The 17366-nt window shown below is 41.3% G+C and overlaps 1 protein-coding gene across 2 annotated transcripts in view; it reads right to left on the minus strand.

Moving 5' to 3' along the window:
• Nucleotides 1-9184, minus strand: part of tcea2 (transcription elongation factor A (SII), 2) — a 79691-nt gene extending 70507 nt beyond the window's left edge. The window contains exons 1-3 of one of the 2 annotated variants that reach the window (XM_059980667.1): nt 8970-9036; nt 5885-5947; nt 1094-1311 (exon numbers count right to left, since the gene is read on the minus strand). In XM_059980667.1, the coding sequence (XP_059836650.1) occupies nt 1094-1210 (117 nt within the window). In that variant the 5' untranslated portion in view covers nt 1211-1311; nt 5885-5947; nt 8970-9036. Of the gene's footprint in view, nt 1-1093; nt 1312-5884; nt 5948-8969 lie in introns of both variants that reach the window. The other variant, XM_059980666.1, reaches the window with a different exon arrangement.
• Between the last annotated feature and the right edge of the window lie 8182 nt (nt 9185-17366).

Here is a 17366-nt window from a genome sequence, read left to right on the forward strand (position 1 = left end):
CATATAAAACACTTAAGAAACGTATGTATTCCAATAATTAAACCACTGCGTTGCTTAGTAATAATTGTAGCTTTCATCAGGGCAGGGCTTTTCACATGCTCCATTATTCTCACTTTATCCGTTATCCTTTAAAATTGTTCCAATCGTTGACTGACTGTAGCCTAACGCTTTTCTATTGACCGATGGGCGTTTCACCTCTTCCCAAACGCTTTATTATTTCCACTTTATTTTCAATCGTGATCGCTTCCCATCAATGGAACAGAAACACTGCGGACGTCAGGTCCCGACCACCGCCGGCTCCTGCGGTCCGCTGGGTCTTAAGGACCACCACACACAGTCAACAGAACAGAAACACTGCGGGCGTCGGGTCCCGACCTCTGCCGGCTCCCGAGGTCCACTGGGTCTTAAGGACCACCGCACTGAGACATACTGAATGGGACAAGTGGGGGCTGTGCTGGGTTTGGGTATTTGATCATCCACAATATTCCGCGTGGGAATTTAAGCTGGAGGTGGCAGTGTTTTTTTTAAAAACGAGGTCGAGTTGCGAGCTCAATATCAACCTGACACGGATGGTACGGGAGTCACTGGATCGACGTCAACCCAGCAAGGGAGCAGTCTGTCACTGGATCGAACTTGGAAACCTCCGTTCTCCAGCCTGGCACTGATCTCACTGCGCCACCAGTCGACCGGAACGGGGGCAGGGGCAGGGTGAATCTTACTAAGAAAATTTTAAGCCAAATACAAAGTTAAACACTCAACACAGTGTCAACAGAAATGACTTAAAATGGCGGACGGCATCCGGATCCGACTTAAAATGGCGGACGGTGTTCTCCTTCCTCAGTTCGTAAGTACGAGTTGTCCGGAAGTCGGACGTTCGCAACTTGGGGACTACCTGTACACTGAAGTGACCATATCACTTGCGACAGCTGTATATAGACAGGTTCTGTATTCTGGAGTTGGAAAGAACAACCAGAAGACAGCAGAAGAGAGCCAGGAGAAATGCAGCCGTGGTTGCCATCACTACCACATATACATGCCCACCTACAATAGAGCTAGTGGGTCCAGGATAGGACTGTATAGTCAAAGATCTCACCGTTAAAAGAGTGGACGTCGTCATCGGATTTCGATGGATAACTGAAGAAGAGGACACGGAATAAGGTAGATGAATTGTAGCACAGTTGCAGATTGGTATGTATGATGTCGTAGGCATCACTAAATCATTGCTGAAAGAAGATTAAACTTGAGAGCTTCATGTTCAAGGATACACATTGTATCAAAGGACAGGCAGGAAGGCAGAGGGGCAGCGTTGCTCTGTTGATAAAAAAAAAATGAAATCAACTCATTAGAAAGAGGTGACATAGGTCAGAAGGTGTTGAATCATTGTGGATAGAGCGAAGGAACTGCAAGGGTAAAAAGACCCTGATGGGAGTTGTATACAGTAGTAAGGTTGTAGTTTACAAATTACAAGGGGAGATAGAAAGGACATGCAGGTACGCTGGGAAAATCAGGTTGGTACTGGATTCCAAGAGGGGAAATTTCCAGAATGCTACAAGATGGCTCTTTAGAGTAGCTTGTAGTCAAGCCCACTAGGGGATCAGCTATTCTGGATAGTGTATTGTGCAATGAACCAGAATTGATTAGAGCTCAAGTTAAAAGAAACCTTAGGGGTAAGTGATCATAATATGATCAAATTCACGCCAAAATTTAAAAAACAGAGAAGCTAAAGTCAGATGTATTAGTATTACATAGGAGTAAAGGGAATTACAGAGGCATGAGAAAGGAGCCAATGAGCTGGCCGGGATGACAGCAGAGCAGCAACAGCTGGAATTTCTGGAAGCATTTTCAAAGGCACAGGATATATACATCCCAAAGAAGAAAGAAGTAGCATTCTGAAAGGCAAGATTACACAACCATGGCCAACATAAAAGCCAAACAGAGGGCATATAGAAGGGCAAAAATTAGTAGGAAGTTAGAGGATTGGGAAGCTTTTAAAACCAACAGAAGGCAACTAAAATAGTCATTCAGATAAAAATGTCATGTGAATGTAAGCTAGTCAATAATATTAAAGAGGATACCGAAAGTTTCTTCAGATACATGAAGTGTAAAAGAGGCAAGAGTGGATATTGAACCACTAGAAAACAATGCTCGAGAGGTAGTAATGAGAGACAAAGAAATTGCGGACAAACTAAATAAGTATTTTGCATCAGTCTTCACTGTGGAAAACACCAGCAATAAGGTGGAAGTTCCAGGTGTCAGGGGTCATGAAGTTTGTGAAGTTACCATGACTAGGGAGAAGGTTCTTCAGAAACTGAAAGGTCTGAAGGTAGGCAAGTCACCCAGACCAGATGGTTCTGAGAAAGGTGGCTAAAGAGGTTGTCGAAGCATTAGTAATTATCTTTATAGAATCAATAGAATCTGTCATGGTTCTAAAAGATAGGAAAATTGTAAATGTTACTCCACTCTTCAAGGGAGAGGGGCAGAAGGAAGGAAACTAAAGGCCAGTTAGTCTGACCTCTGGTTGGGTAGATGTTGGTGTCGATTATTAAGAATGAGGTCTCAAGTTACTTGGAGACACATGATAAAACAGACCCCACTTAGAGTACCATGCTCAGCTCTGGTCGCCTGACTATAGGAAGGATGTGGAAACCATAGAAGGGGTGTAGAGGAAATTTTCAAGGATGTAGCCTGGATTGGGGTGCATGCCTTAGAATAGGTTGAGTGAACTTGGCCTTTTTGCTTGGAGTGACAGAGGATGAGAGGTGACCTGACAGAGGTGTAGAAGATGATGAGAGGCATTGATTGTGTGGATAGTCAGAGGCTTTTTCCCAGGGCTAAAATGGCTAGCACGAGATGGCACAGTTATAAGGTGCTTGGAAGTAGTACAGAGGGGATATCACGGGTAAGATATTTTTACGCAGAGAGTGGCGAGTGCATGGAATGAGCTGCCGGCAATGGTTGTGGAGGCAGATACGACAGGGTCTTTTAAGAGAGTCCTGGACAGGTATCTGAAGCTCAGAAAAACAGAGGGCTATGGGCAACCCTAGGTAATTTCTCAGGTAAGGACATGTTCCGCACAGCTATGTGGGCTAAAGGGCCTGTATTGTGCTTTAGGTTTTCTATGTTTCTAAAACTTATGCTGAATTTTTGCAAATTCCTCAGGAAGTAGACGTACTACTGTGCTTTCTTCATAATTGCACTAACATGCTGGGCTCAGGGCAGGTCCTTTGAAATGATAATGAGAAATTTAAAGTTGCTGATTCTCTCCAGCTCTGATCCTCTGAAGGGGACTGGCTCATGAACTTCTGGTTTCCTCTTCAAGTCAATAATCAGCTCCTTGGACTTGCTGATATTAAGTAAGAGGATGTTGTTATGGCACACTCAGCCAGGTTTTCACTCTCCCTCCTATATGCTGATTCATCACATCTGATTCTGCCTACGACAGTAGTATCATCAGCAAACTTGAATATAGCAGCGCTTAGCCAACAGTCATAAGTGTAAAGCCAGTAGAGCAGGGGGCTAAGCACACAGCCTTGAGATGCACCTGTGTTGATGGAAATCATGAAGAGATTGTTCCCAATCCAAACTGAGGAAACTGAGGATACAATTGTACAAGAAGGTACTGAGGCCTAGGTCATGGAACTTCAGCAGTTTGAATGCAAGTGCTTCTGGACAATAGTCATTGAGGCAGGATACTATGTTCTTTTTAGGCACCAGTAGAACTGAAGCCTGCTTGAAGCAGATGGGTACCTTAGACTGCTGAAGCAAGAGGTTAAAGTTCTCAGTGAACACTCCAGCCAGTTGATCAGCATAGGCTTTTCATACTTGGCCAGGTACCCCATTTGGGCTGGATGCTTTTCATATATTCACCCTCCTGAAGGCTGCTTGCACATTTGCCTCAGAGACTGAAATCACAGGATCATCAAGAGCTGTGGGTGCTTTTGATGGTTCCTCCATGTTTTGACAGTCAAAGTGAGCAAAAGAGGCATTCACTCATCTGGAAGTGAAGCCCTGTTGTTGCCTATGTCATTTGATTTAGTGTTTGCATGGCCAAGTGGTTAAGGCTTTGGGCTAGTGATCTGAAGGTCATTAATACGAGCCTTAACCGAGGCAGCGTGTGTATCCTTGAGCAAGGCACTTAACCACACACACTGCTCCTGCACATTTATAGCCCAGTGGCGGCAGTTGGTGCAATATGGACAAGACAAGATTTAACTTTAAGAGGTGATAGTATATGAGCCCTGCCACAAGAGTCAAGCATCCTTTATGGATTCATGTTTAGGCCAGAATTGCCACTTCATCCATGAGATGGCTTTCTGAAGATTGTACCAGGTCATTTTGCAACTTTCTTAGTCACCAGACTTAAAATGCCTCTGAAAAAAAAACAACATAAAATGCTGACAGAACTCAGCAGGCCCGAGTTCTGCCTCTGATCTGGCCTTCAGGAGATTGCAGATTTCATGGTTTATCCAGGGCTACTGGTTGGGGAAGAATGAATGTTTTTGTGGGGACACACTCATCTACAACTGTTTTAATAAAGTCTATGACAACCATGGTGTATTCATTCAGATCTATAGATGGGTCCTTGAACATGACCCAGTCCACCAATTCGAAGCAATAAGACACTGCGTTATTTCTTCATACAGGTTTAATGGTGATCACACGAGGCTTCAGTGCACCCCTGTGGCAGTCTGCAGCATTCCTTTACAAACATCTCACTATGCTGGGACACCAACAATTTTATGACATGATGAAAATACATACAAATACAAAAAAATTCATAATTTTGGTCAGTATTCTAGTATACATAATGTAAATTTTAAAGGAGGAAGAAAAATACAAACACAACATATAGAGATACAAAAATTGGCATTAGGTGGCACGCTAAGTTAATACTTTTAATGTTTGAGAGGAACACATCCAACTCCTGCCCCCTCCATGCACTGTAGTGGAAAGAGACTATACTGTGGTGCTTCTCCATAAAGCCTTAATGGTGGTTACACCGAGCTTCAGTGCATCAGTGATAGTTTCCTGATTGGTCAGAGCATGAAAGGATATGGCGAGAAAACAGGTGTGTGGGATTGAGTTGGATCCAGGATCAGCCATGATGGAATGGCGAAACAGACTAAATGGACTGAAAGGCCTAATTCTGCTCCTATGTCTAATGGTCTTATACCTCGGTACACAATACTGGACTAAGCCAGTCTGCAGCATTGCTTTACAGACATCCCACTCTGCTAGAACATCAACAAGTTTCAGGCAAACCAAAGGGCAAATTGATGACCTTCCAGCAATACGGTGTGTATCCTGGGATCTGTCTGTATATCAGAGTCCTCTTTTATGCAACTGCTAGGAATATACTGGGACATGGACCCTTGCAAAGTATATGGAAGCAAATGTCACTACTGCAGTTCTACCTGTTCCTTAGCTCTTATCAGCACTTTAAACTTCAGCAAAATTAACTCAAGGGGCACAAGGTGGCTCTGGCTGCACAAACCCAGAGTAGAACAAACAAACACATCAAGCTACTGGTCAGGATATGATCTGGTCTGTACTCATTTAACCAGTGCCATTTCAAAGATTTTTGTTAATAGTGTGAATATGACTAGTCAAGATTAGGATTCATTCTATATCATTACTAAAAAGATAATTTTGGAAAGATTCCAGAGAACTACAGAAACAATAACAGAGCAGTCCAGAAAACAAGGGGCAAGAGGCAAAAAGTGCACCACAGAATAAACTATTCTGTCAAAGTTACCAAGGACAGTAAGAAAATGGTACTCAAGGTAAAAAAAAATCAGCTGATATTTTCTTTGTTGAATGGTGAAGTAGACGAGTTCAAAATGGCTGACCCCTAGAATTTGTTATTTTAATATGTAATATTTACCTGCAAAAGGTCCAGTGTCATTGGTATGCTTTTAAGCTCCTTCAATAAATCGATAGCACCATTCTGCAGAATAGAAATGCAGAGCAATTATTATATTTGAAATCAAAATATTTTGCATTCATGCACTTTGCTTAGAGAAATAATTTTCCTGCAAATTATGGAATGTTACAATCAATAGACAGTAGATTCAGGAGTAGGCCACTCGGCCCTTCTAGCCAGCACTGCCATTCACAGTGATCATGGCTGATCATACCCAATCAGTACTCCATTCCTGCCCTCTCCCCATATCCTTTGACCCCACTATCTACAAGAGCTCTATCTAACTCTCTCTTGAAAGCATCCAGAGACTTGGCCTCCACTGCCAGAACATTCCACATATCCACCACTCTCTGGGTGAAAAGGTTTTTCCACATCTCTGTTCTAAATGGCCTATCCCTTATTCTTAAACTGTGGCCTCTAGTTCTGGACTCACCCATCTGCGGGAACATGCTTCCCGCCTCCAGTGTGTCCAATCCCTTAATAATCTTATATCCCTTAATAATCAATTAGAGAAGAAAATAAATAACACAAATACTGCTAATATATCAAAAAAATTACGGAAAGATATAGCGTTCAGTTTGCACTTGTTTGGAGAAATACACATGCCCTCAGCTCTTAGCAGTGTGATTATAATGCAAGTAGTTAAATCTAAACAGTAAAACACAGATCTTAAAAGTATTTTAAAAAACAAACACTATCTGTTAATAGCCACTCAAAGATTATTTACAAGTTGCATCAATGGGAAACAGAATTAAACTTTCAGGTTGAAGACTTTTTTAACTGGAGAGAAAAGCTGCAATGACAGTGGGGAAGGGGTATGATCCTGCTAGAATACATAAAACCTGGATGATAAACTAAAAACAATGTCATCAGGTCAATAGCCAAAGTTTGTGAATAAGAACATTAAAAATAATGGGAGTTGGGAAATGCAGAGTAGAAAATCATCCTCAACAAGTCAGATGGCACATGTATGCCACTTAAAGTAAAAAAAAAAGGGGGGAGCTGAGCCACTCTCTCCAATGGGCGACTAATGTAGAAATCAAGTTACAATAAGTTAATTCAATATCAAGGGGAGAAAGCTGCAATGTGACCAAAGGATGAGATGCTGTTCTTTAAATTGCATTGACCTCATATTAACAGTGCAGGAGGCTACTGATGGGCCAGACTGGCAGCAGGACGAAGAATTAAAGTGACAGGCAAAAGGAAGCTTAGGGTCATCTTTGTGCACTAAATGAAGCACTCTGTAAAGCAGTCACCCAATATGCATTTGGATCTCTAATGCATGCACAGACCACAGCAGTGCTATACACAATTGCTGCATCACCTAGAAAAACTGTTCAGACTCCTGGATAGTAGGAGGAAAGAGGTGAAAGGATAAACATTGCATCACCTTCTTGAACCAGGTGGAAGCTGAGGACAAAGTAATAAAAGTCTAGCTCAGAAAAGGGGGCAAAAATAGAGGCAAATTGGATGAAAATGCATCATGGCTTTGTTAAAAGTGATCAAAGGTAGGGCATGTCCAGGATATGAAGGAAACTGACATATTCCAGAAAAAGACAGGCATAGATTGAGGCCATACTACTCCTTTAATCTGAAGAAACTGAGAGCTGTTGAAGGAGAAATAGTCTAACATAAAAACAAGTTCAGGCATGTGGATGAGTGTTTTAGTGGACAAGAAACCATTGGGCATTGCTCAAGGAAGAATACCCCCAGAACAACCTGATAGGAATATATATACAAGGGACTACATTCATGGTAAAGATAAGTCAATTGGGACCAGCAAATTCCCAACATTTAAAGTGGCAGAGGGAATCAGGGTGTCATGGAGTTAACAAAGACAGAACAGGACCAGAGGAGAAAGAATATAGTCATGGTGGGAAGAAACATTGTGTCTGTAGCCTCTTGCATTGTACAATGCACCATAATGCAAACTTGCAAGCACCTCATCTTTTGTCTGGACACCATATTGCCTGCTGGACTCAGTACTAAAATCTACAATTTCATGTAACTTGATTTTGTTGTCTTCCTACTCTGTATTTTGCCTTTATTTCCCTCAATGACCAGATAACTTTGTTTACACCTCATCACCAAGTTGTCACATCTACCTTAACAGAATCATCATCCACTCTCTCCCCTGCACTTCCTGCAGCTTAATAGGATTGGTTTCTCTTTCCTACTTCTGAGTAAGTTTTTTTAAACTGAAACACAAAATCCACATCTCCTCTCACAGATACAGCCAGACACAACTGAATATTTCCAATATTTTCTGGATCTTTTTAAAATTTCCAGCATCTTAGTTTTTTCTTTAGTTTTTATTTACATTCACCCATCCTCAAGGTAATCCACGGCATTGTATCAGAGTACCACAGCTGGACTCAGATACATTTCATTATTTCATCTAATGCTCCATAAACCAACAGGTTACAGTACATCTAAACAAAAGGATTTTTAATTAAAATTGAGAAAAAAAATCTGCAAAATTCATCTTTAATGATTGAACAAATATTGCAAAGTTGCCTCATAAAAAGAGAAAGGTCAAATTATTTAATTTTGGAATAAAAATGAAACCAACGACAGAAGCCCTGAGGCTTCTAAACTTGTGCCACTGTAGGTTATAAATGCAGTATTTTAGGTCGTACATGCAATATTTTCTATACAGTCTTCATCTTTGACAGCGAGTTTAACGAACAAGGCGAAAATTATAAATTGAGAATAGATATGAATATTTCGTTTCCACAGCTTTGAACACTCAGAGCTATGTAAATTTAATGCAGCGGTGGGCACACAAAACTCAGTCTAAAAGCATTCCAATCCTAGGTTTTTTGCATTGTTAACACGGTAACCGTGGCTCGGCAAATCTCACTCCTCACTGCCAACAAAGCTAATATGAATGTTTCATTAAATCAGCCTTCCGTAGAGTTATTAGTTCGATTAATCTCTATATCTTCCCGTCTACATCTTTGCTGCCAGCTTTCCACAGCAAAGCAAAATCATCACCGGAACTCGGGAGTGGGCAGCCCTGCATCACCGTCGGGGCACTACCCACCGTGTTTTTCTTAGAGACCATTTTATCCATCTTCTTGGCGATACGTACTACTTCCTCCAACTTCCCCATTATTTAGTGATTTTTCTTTCTTTATAAAAATGCCTCGGATGGTTAAGGAAAGAACGCGAACAATGGCCGCTCACATCAGTACCAGAAAACCCAACTCCCTCCCCTCGCTCAGCCTCGTCTCTTGGATATGGCGCTTACTCCAGCCATTCAGGGAGGCCCGCACGTTGTCGCAATCGGTGCTGGGTGTTGCAGTCCAATGCAGACGCCGATCCAATCGGCATTCCAATGCAGACGCCGATCCAATCGGCATTCCAATGCAGAGTGACTACAACTCCCGGAACACACCGCGGCGTTAAAGCCCCGTCGACGTTTCTAGGTGAAAGGGTTTTAGACCTGCGGATTTCGTGGCCCCTCACCTTAATTTGGGTATAGTAATTCTTTACATGTCTTCAGTCCACTCACATTTCTCATGTTCGGACGGAAATGTAATTCATGGTTCATTATTGTTTTAAAATAGTACTTCTGAGAGCCTAGCTAACTAACGAAGTATATGCTACAGCAAAACGCAGTTAATTTATATGTGCATCAGGTTCGTCCAATTCTTCCGTATTTCCGTCCTGCACCAAGATGTCCTGAGACCTTGTCACTTCATCCTTTTGAAGGAAGTTTCACTCGGTTCCCCTTTACCACCACATTCATTCGCCTAGCTGAATTAGTTTTTGCACGAAACAGCTTCTCGAATCCAAATCATTTCCTTTTCCCACACGTCTGCTTCTCATTTCAGCTCCCCTCCTGACATTAGTTTCCCAAAGGACTACACATTCTTCCATAATTTCTGCCAACTAAACTAGATGCATTCACCAGGAAGGCAAATCTGCATCTTTACTCACTTAAAGAGAGATTAATGAGGGCACAACCCTAAGGTTTAGCTTGTCACCAAACAAACATGTATAGATGTACTATTGAAAGGAGCTAAACTGATTGCACCATGGTCTGATAGGGTAATTTGAATGTGCAGATTCATGAGAAACAACAGAGTAGTGGACTCAGCCCAATACATATTCCTCTCTAACCATTGCTTGTATCTGCAGGAGCTTGCTAACTGAAGAAGGCAACACTTTCTCAAACAAAATCTGCAGATGCAGGAAATCTGACCAACACACACAAAATGCTGGAGGAACTCAGCAGGCCAGGCAACATATGAGGGGAAAAAAGTACAGTTCATGTTTTGGGCCAAAGCCCTTCGCCAGAACTGGAGAAAAAAATGCTGAGGAGTAGATTGGAAAAGGGGGGGGGAGCAAAAACACCAGCAGATAGGTGAAATTTGGAGGGGGAGGGATGAAGCAAAGAGCCAGGAAGTTGATTGGTGAAAGAGACAGAAGGCCATGGAAGAAAGAAAAAAGGAAGTACGGGAGGAGCACCAGAGGGGGGCAATGGGTGGGCAAGGAGATAACATGAGAGGGAAAGGAGAATGGGAAATGGTTGGGGGGGGAGGGGGGGAGGCATTACTGGAAGTTTGAGAAATTGATGTTCATGCCATCAGGTTGGAGACTACCCAAACAGAATATAAGGTGCTGTTCCTCCAACCTAAGTGTGGCCTTATCCCAATAGTGGAGGAGGCCATGGATGGCCATACCAGAATGGGTATGGTAAGTGAAATTAAATTGGATGGCTACTGGGAGATCCCGCCTGTTCTGGTGGATGGAGCATAGGTGCTCAGCAAAGTGGTCTCCCAATTGACGTCAGGTCGCACCGATATCAAAGCGGCCATGCCAGGAGCATCAAACAGAGTGTATGACTCCAACAGACTCAGAGTTGAAGTGTCGTCTCACCTTGAAGGACTTTTTGGGGCCCTGAATGGTAGTGAGGGAGGAGGTGCAGGGGCAGGTGAAGCACTTGCAAGGATATGTGCCAGGAGGAAGATCAGAGGGGAGGGACGAATGGACAAGGGAGTCATGTAGAAAGCAGAAAGTGGGGGGTGGGGGTGGAGATGTGTTTGGTGGTGGGATTCATTTGGAGGTTTCGGAGAATTATGTGCTGGAAATGGAGACTGGTGGGGTGGTAGGTGAGGACAAGGGGAACCCTATCCCTGGTAAGGTGGTGGGAGGATGGGGTAGGAGCAGACGTGCACGAAATGGAAGAGATGCAGTTGAGGGCAGCAAAGAAGGGAAGCCCTTTTCTTTGAAAAAGGAGGACATCTCCTTCATTCTAGAATGAAAAGCCTCATCCTGAGAGATGCGATGGAGATGGAGGAATTGAAAGAAGGGGATAGCATTTTTACAATTAGAAGGGTGGGATGAGGTATAGTCCAGGTTGACATGAGTCAGTTGGTTTGTAAGCTCCGGAGATAAAGACAGTGAGATTGAGAAAGGATAGAGAAGTGTTGGAAATGGTTCAGGTCTCAAAGATCCTCACCATCAAGCCATGCCATCTTCTCACAGACACCTTGAGGCAGGAGGTGCAGAATACTGAAGTCTCGCAACACCTGTTCAACAAAGCTACCATTTGCTTCTTGAAGCAACTGGGACAACCCTGATCACTTAAGTTTAGCAAGTGATGAAACAATGATAACTTTGATCACTTTGTACAAAATAGATGTTATATTTTTGCCCTGTCTTACTTGTAAAATTGCATATAGTTTATTATTGATTTAAGTCTTTCTTGTGAATCTGCTTATATGGTGTCTATGATACTGTTGCCTTTTCATTGTTTTTCATTGCACCTGTGCATTTGCCTATATGGTAATAAATTTGACCTTGAGCTAACAAGTCCTTGTTTCATTTTCTGAGCATTTTGAAGGGACTGTTCTCTGTGTGACTCTAATTAACTCTACAAACACAACCAAGCACTCCATTTCAAACTGTACTTTCCACTCAATAGACAGTAGGTGCAGGAGTAGGCCATTCGGCCCTTCTAGCCAGCACCGCCATTCACTGTGATCATGGCGGATCATACACAATCAGTACCCCGTTCCTGCCCTCTCCCCATATCCCTTGACCCTGCTATCTATAAGAGCTCTATCTAACTCTCTCTTGAATGCATCCAGAGACTTGGCCTCCACTGCCTTCTGGGCCAGAGCATTCCACATATCCACCACTCTCTGGGTGAAAAAGTTTTTCCGTCAATCAAGGATGATGGTTTTTCTGTCAATCAATCAAGGATGCAATATCTTTTACCTCCATTTCCACCATCCAAAGATCTGAGCAGTCTTTCCAAGAGAAGCATTGATCCACTCACACTTCATCCAATCTAGAGTATTTGGTGTGCATACACATTTTAAGTAAAATCATCATGTTGTTGTTTTGTAGCCTTCTCCAATCTGTTCAATGAAAAAATAAGTAAATTAGTTAAAATTTCAGATACTTGTAAATCAAGTTTACAATAAATGGCTCTGAAAATGTTACGTTGTTTACAGAAACTATGTAAATTTAAGTGGGAAATCAGGCCATGCACTTTATTATGTAAAAATCTCCCTATAAAAACTAATTTTATGGTTGTGGGATATAAATTCTTCAATAGATCTTCAATAAATGTATTTTTAATAAACTTCTAAAAATGTTAATTATTGTAAGGCTTGAGTTTCAACCTCAAACCTTTTTTAGTAGACTCTAAAATATTAGTTCAAGATTATGCTTTTGGTTCCAAGTTTGTTCCTGGTTTGGTAATGTAATTGGCTGCATAGCAAGCTTTATGGCATTACATCCACTAACAATGTTGAGAAATTGATAAGATAATAGAGAGTCGGAATAAACAGGACATTTTCAAATTAATCAGCTGTCACTAGTAAGATGTCACAGGATTCCACATTGTTTCTTTGTCTGTTTAGAATTCCTATTAATGACTTAGATGAAATAATTGATCCTTGTTATGATGCATAGCCAGCATAGGCAAATAAGTTGTGAGCAGGATGCTAAATTTGCAAAACTCTGAAACAATTTAAGTTAATGAATAAGAAACTGATAGAAAAATGTGGGATCATTAGTTCTGATAGGAAAATAGAACAACATATTTTTTAGCTTTGAGAACCTAGTAAATGTTATTCAGGTGATAATGGTATTCTGTTCAGGAAATCTTGCTGCAAGTATTCATGCCTAAGAAGTGTTGACAAGTATATATACTAGAGGATATACTTGTCTTGGAGAAGGTTTACATGGATTCATTGACATAAGAGGTTTTTCTGTGAGGGAAAAAAAATCATTACAGAGCCTACAGAAGAAGATAGCACTAGCGAACAACATGATCAGGAGCGATATCCTCCAGATTATTCATGAAATGACTTCTTTCTCTTCTACATCTTTTTCTTTCAAACACGGTTCTACTACTGTTGAAGCTTGTGGCAGTGTGTTTTCAGGCTGATTGAGTGATTTGGCAGTTTGCTGTCTCCAAGGATGTTCCATGAGGTGTGTACCCTTTAGGCCAAGGACCTTGGAGATGGGGCACTAGCCCATGATCGACTCGATTTCTTGCCGATCTCACTGATTAAAGCACTGAGGAAGATAGAAATTATCCAGGCAAGTGCTACTGCCAGAGGAAGGTGCTTGCATGTGATAGTCTCTCTCTCCCTCTCGCTTGCTACTCCTGAAGGGAGGCCCCTGCATTCAAATGGTCCCTCTCTCCCGTGATGGTGTCAGAGTTCTAGGTCTGCGGTTTATGGATTGGACTCTATAGTTCACGTTATGATGTGTTTCTGGTTCCTGGCCGCTCCTTCTTGTGTTGCTATTTTGGGTGGTTTTGAATTGGGATGGCCTGCAGATAACAAACACTGAGGTAAACTGAATATGCCTCGACTCTTTCAATTTTGTGTTTTATGTTCTGTTTTGCACTCTTTTTTTGTGTTGCCAATTGTGTGATTTTTTGCGTGTGGCGGGATTGATGTTTTTCTTTGAACAGGTTCCATCATTTTCTTTGTTTCGTAGCTGTCTGTGGGGAAGATGAATCTCTGAGTTGTATACTGCATACATACTTTGATAATAAATGCACTTTGAATCTTTGATTCAACAGATTATATGATGAGAATTAGAGAGTTTAAAACTAGTGTGCATAATCTTCGGATGGAGATCAGCTATTTAGGATTGAAAGGGGAAATTTATTTAATCCATGGAGTTGTGAATGATTGGAATTTACCATCTATGTGTACACTCAGTCTTTAAGTGTACTCAGGGCTGAAATTGGACTTTTGGATAAAAGACATTAAAGACAGGAAAGTACAAACCAATTGGCATAGCCACAGATGCAGCCAGGCCTCTCTTTTAATTTTCAGTTCTGTAGCAAATAAAATTTGTGTGCTCGGTCCACTGCTGTTCACTCTGCTGACCCATGACTGTGCTGCAATACACAGCTCGAACCACATCATCAAGTTCACCCACGACACAACCACGGTGGGTCTCATCAGCAAGGACAACGAGTCAGTTTATGGAGAGCAGGTGCAGCGGCTAACGGACTGGTGCAGAGCCAACAACCTCTCTCTGAAGGTGAACAAAACGAGAGATGGCTGTTGGCTTCAGGAGGGAATGGAGCGACCACTCCCAGTTGAACATCGATGGCTCCTCGGTAGAGATCGTTAAGGGCACCAAATTTCTTGGTGTTCACCTGGCGGAGAATCTCACCTGGTCCCTCAACACCAGCTCCACAGCAAAGAAAGCCCAGCAGCATCTCTACTTTCTGAGACGCTGAGGAAAGTCCATCTCCCACCCCCATCCTCATCACATTCTTACAAGGGTTGTATTGAGAGCATCCTGAGCAGCTGCATCTCTGCCTTGTTCGAAAATTGCACCATCTTGGATTGCAAGACCCTGCAGCTGATAGTGAGATCAGCTGAGAAGATCATCGGGGTCTCTCTTCCCGCCATTACAGACATTTACACTACACACTGCATCCGCAAAGCAAACAGCATTATGAAGGACCCCACGCACCCCTCATACAAACTCTTCTCCCTCCTGCAGTCTGAGAAAAGGCACCGAAGCATTCGGGCTCTCACGACTAGACTATGTAACAATTTCTTTCCCCAAGCTATCAGACTCCTTAATACCCAGAGCCTGGACTGCACCAATTTACTGTCCTCCACTGTGCCTATTGTTTATTATTTATTGTAATGCCTGCATTGTTTTGTGCACTTTATGCAGTCCTGGGTAGGTCTGTAGTCTAGTTTTTTTCTGTGTTGTTTTTACATAGTTCAGTGTAGTTTTTATACTGTTTCATGTAGCACCATGGTCCTGAAAAACATTGTCTCGTTTTTACTGTTTACTATACCATCAGTTATGGTCGAAATGACTATAAAAAGTGACTTGACTTGAAATAGCTGCATCTTCTCCAGCCCATCACAGAAAGTTCTCGAACAAGCAGATTTTTGCTGAGTGTTTTTATCATGTACATTCCATACTTGGGTTGATATAGGCAGCTAACTCAGTTCCACTGAGTTGAAAGGTAGTCTAGATTTTAAATGTATAGATTTCTTTTCCTTCCTATGCTGTATATTTTTGTGTTTGATGAAAAGGCATCAAACTCCACTTGACTGTAGTTTTGGCAAAATTGAGATTGGTGACCTTTTCTTCACAACCTGCAGTACTGATTTCTGGTTTCTTAAGACTAGTCTTTGGCATGTCTTGTCTTGCACTTCCATGTGATCCCATTTTGTGAGTGAGCTGTGAGTATGAAATTGTTTAGTGTCAAATGTCAGGTGCCACCTATCATGACAAATTCAGTAGAGAGCATTCCTGAGAATTGTTACTTCAATATAGAGGATATTGATATTCATGAAAATACAGATGCATCCAGAGTGGTTTTTCCAATCAAATCAAGAGCATTTTCTGAAGCTTTTATTGGTGGTACACTTCCAGGCTTTTGAGGTCATATTGATAAGTTACCCACTTGGAAGTTGTCTTTATGAGTGACTATCAAGTAGCACTTGTTCAACTATGTATATTTCCCAAAAGAACTCAACTTCAAACTTTATCACAACATTATGGACCAAAGAGCTGAATTCCAGAAATGAGATGAGAATGATTATTCCTAATGTTGAGGAAGCATTTCATGTGATGTTGCATCAAGAGCCCTGGAAGAACTATAGTCAGTGGGCATCAGGGAGATCCACACCAATGGTTTATGTCATGTGTCACATAAAAGCAGATTGTGTTTGTTGTTGGAAGTTAATCCAGCCTGAGGACATAAGTGCAGAAGTTCCTCAGGACAATGTCCTCATCTCAGTTATCTTATGCTGCTTTATTGTGACTTGTATTACATCATAAGATCAGAATTAGGATATCTGTTAATGATGACAATGTTCAATTCCAATCAGAAATCCTCAGCAATACCAGAGTAGGAAAGTGTTGTTTTTGACAGTAGGGGCCAAAACTTTATGTTTTCATTCATAAATAGAACACGGAATATGAGAAACAAAGGCATGATCTATTCAATTATATATAACTTGTGAACTAGACACAAGTATGATACTTTGTAATGCTTAAACAATAGTTAAAGTTCAGCACTAATAATGATGAAGATAAACACAAGAGATTCTCCAGAAGTTGAAAATCCAGAGCAACACACAAAATCTAAAGAAACTCAGCAGGTCAGGCAGCATTTATGGAAATGAATAAACAGTCCTCCTTCAGGGCTGAAGGCACTGAGTATATTTACACTGTATGTAGAAACTAAAAAGTACCCTTTTTTGCGTATATTTTAATCAAAAACACTGTATATTCAGTGTAGTTTGTATACTATTTCATGTAGCACCATGGTCCTGAAAAACGTTGTCTCGTTTGTACTGTGTACTGTACCAGCAGTTGTGGTCGAAATGACAATAAAAAAGTGACGACTTGACTTCTGTCAAATATAAGAGAGACCACATGATGGCAGCATTTCATTTTTTATTGCCTAATGTTCGTGCACTGAAACTTCACAGCAGACTTTTCTTGTACTTTGTTTAAAGAAGCTCTTAATTTTCAGAATCTTTCATGATGAGAATTCCTATATCCTTTAAAATGTGGGTTGTTTCATATTTGTATATATTAAACCCTAACCCTGGAAAAATTAAGTTTCCATCAAGAACAGTTGACTTTTCTTTCCAGCAGGAAAATAAATTAAGCTTAGCCTAAAAGAGTATGTTTTCGATTTTACAAAATTGTTTAATAAAAATCAGTGCAATATCAAATGATTTTGGTTTTTAATATTTTCTGTCATGTTATTGAATTAAACAGACCGGAAAACTACAGTATATGATTCTGTCGTGGTCTGTAGCGCATTACTCAATTTTAGTCAGTAGCACAGGGGATCCTCAGATCCTTAATGGATCCTCCATTGTACTGGGACTGAAAAAGAGAAATGTTTCAAAGTTCTTATTTCTGATGGTTATCTGACATGCCTGATCAAAGCAGCTATTTGAAGAGATTG

Source organism: Hypanus sabinus, chromosome 9 (genome assembly GCF_030144855.1).
Source record: "Hypanus sabinus isolate sHypSab1 chromosome 9, sHypSab1.hap1, whole genome shotgun sequence".
Lineage (NCBI taxonomy): Eukaryota > Metazoa > Chordata > Chondrichthyes > Myliobatiformes > Dasyatidae > Hypanus > Hypanus sabinus.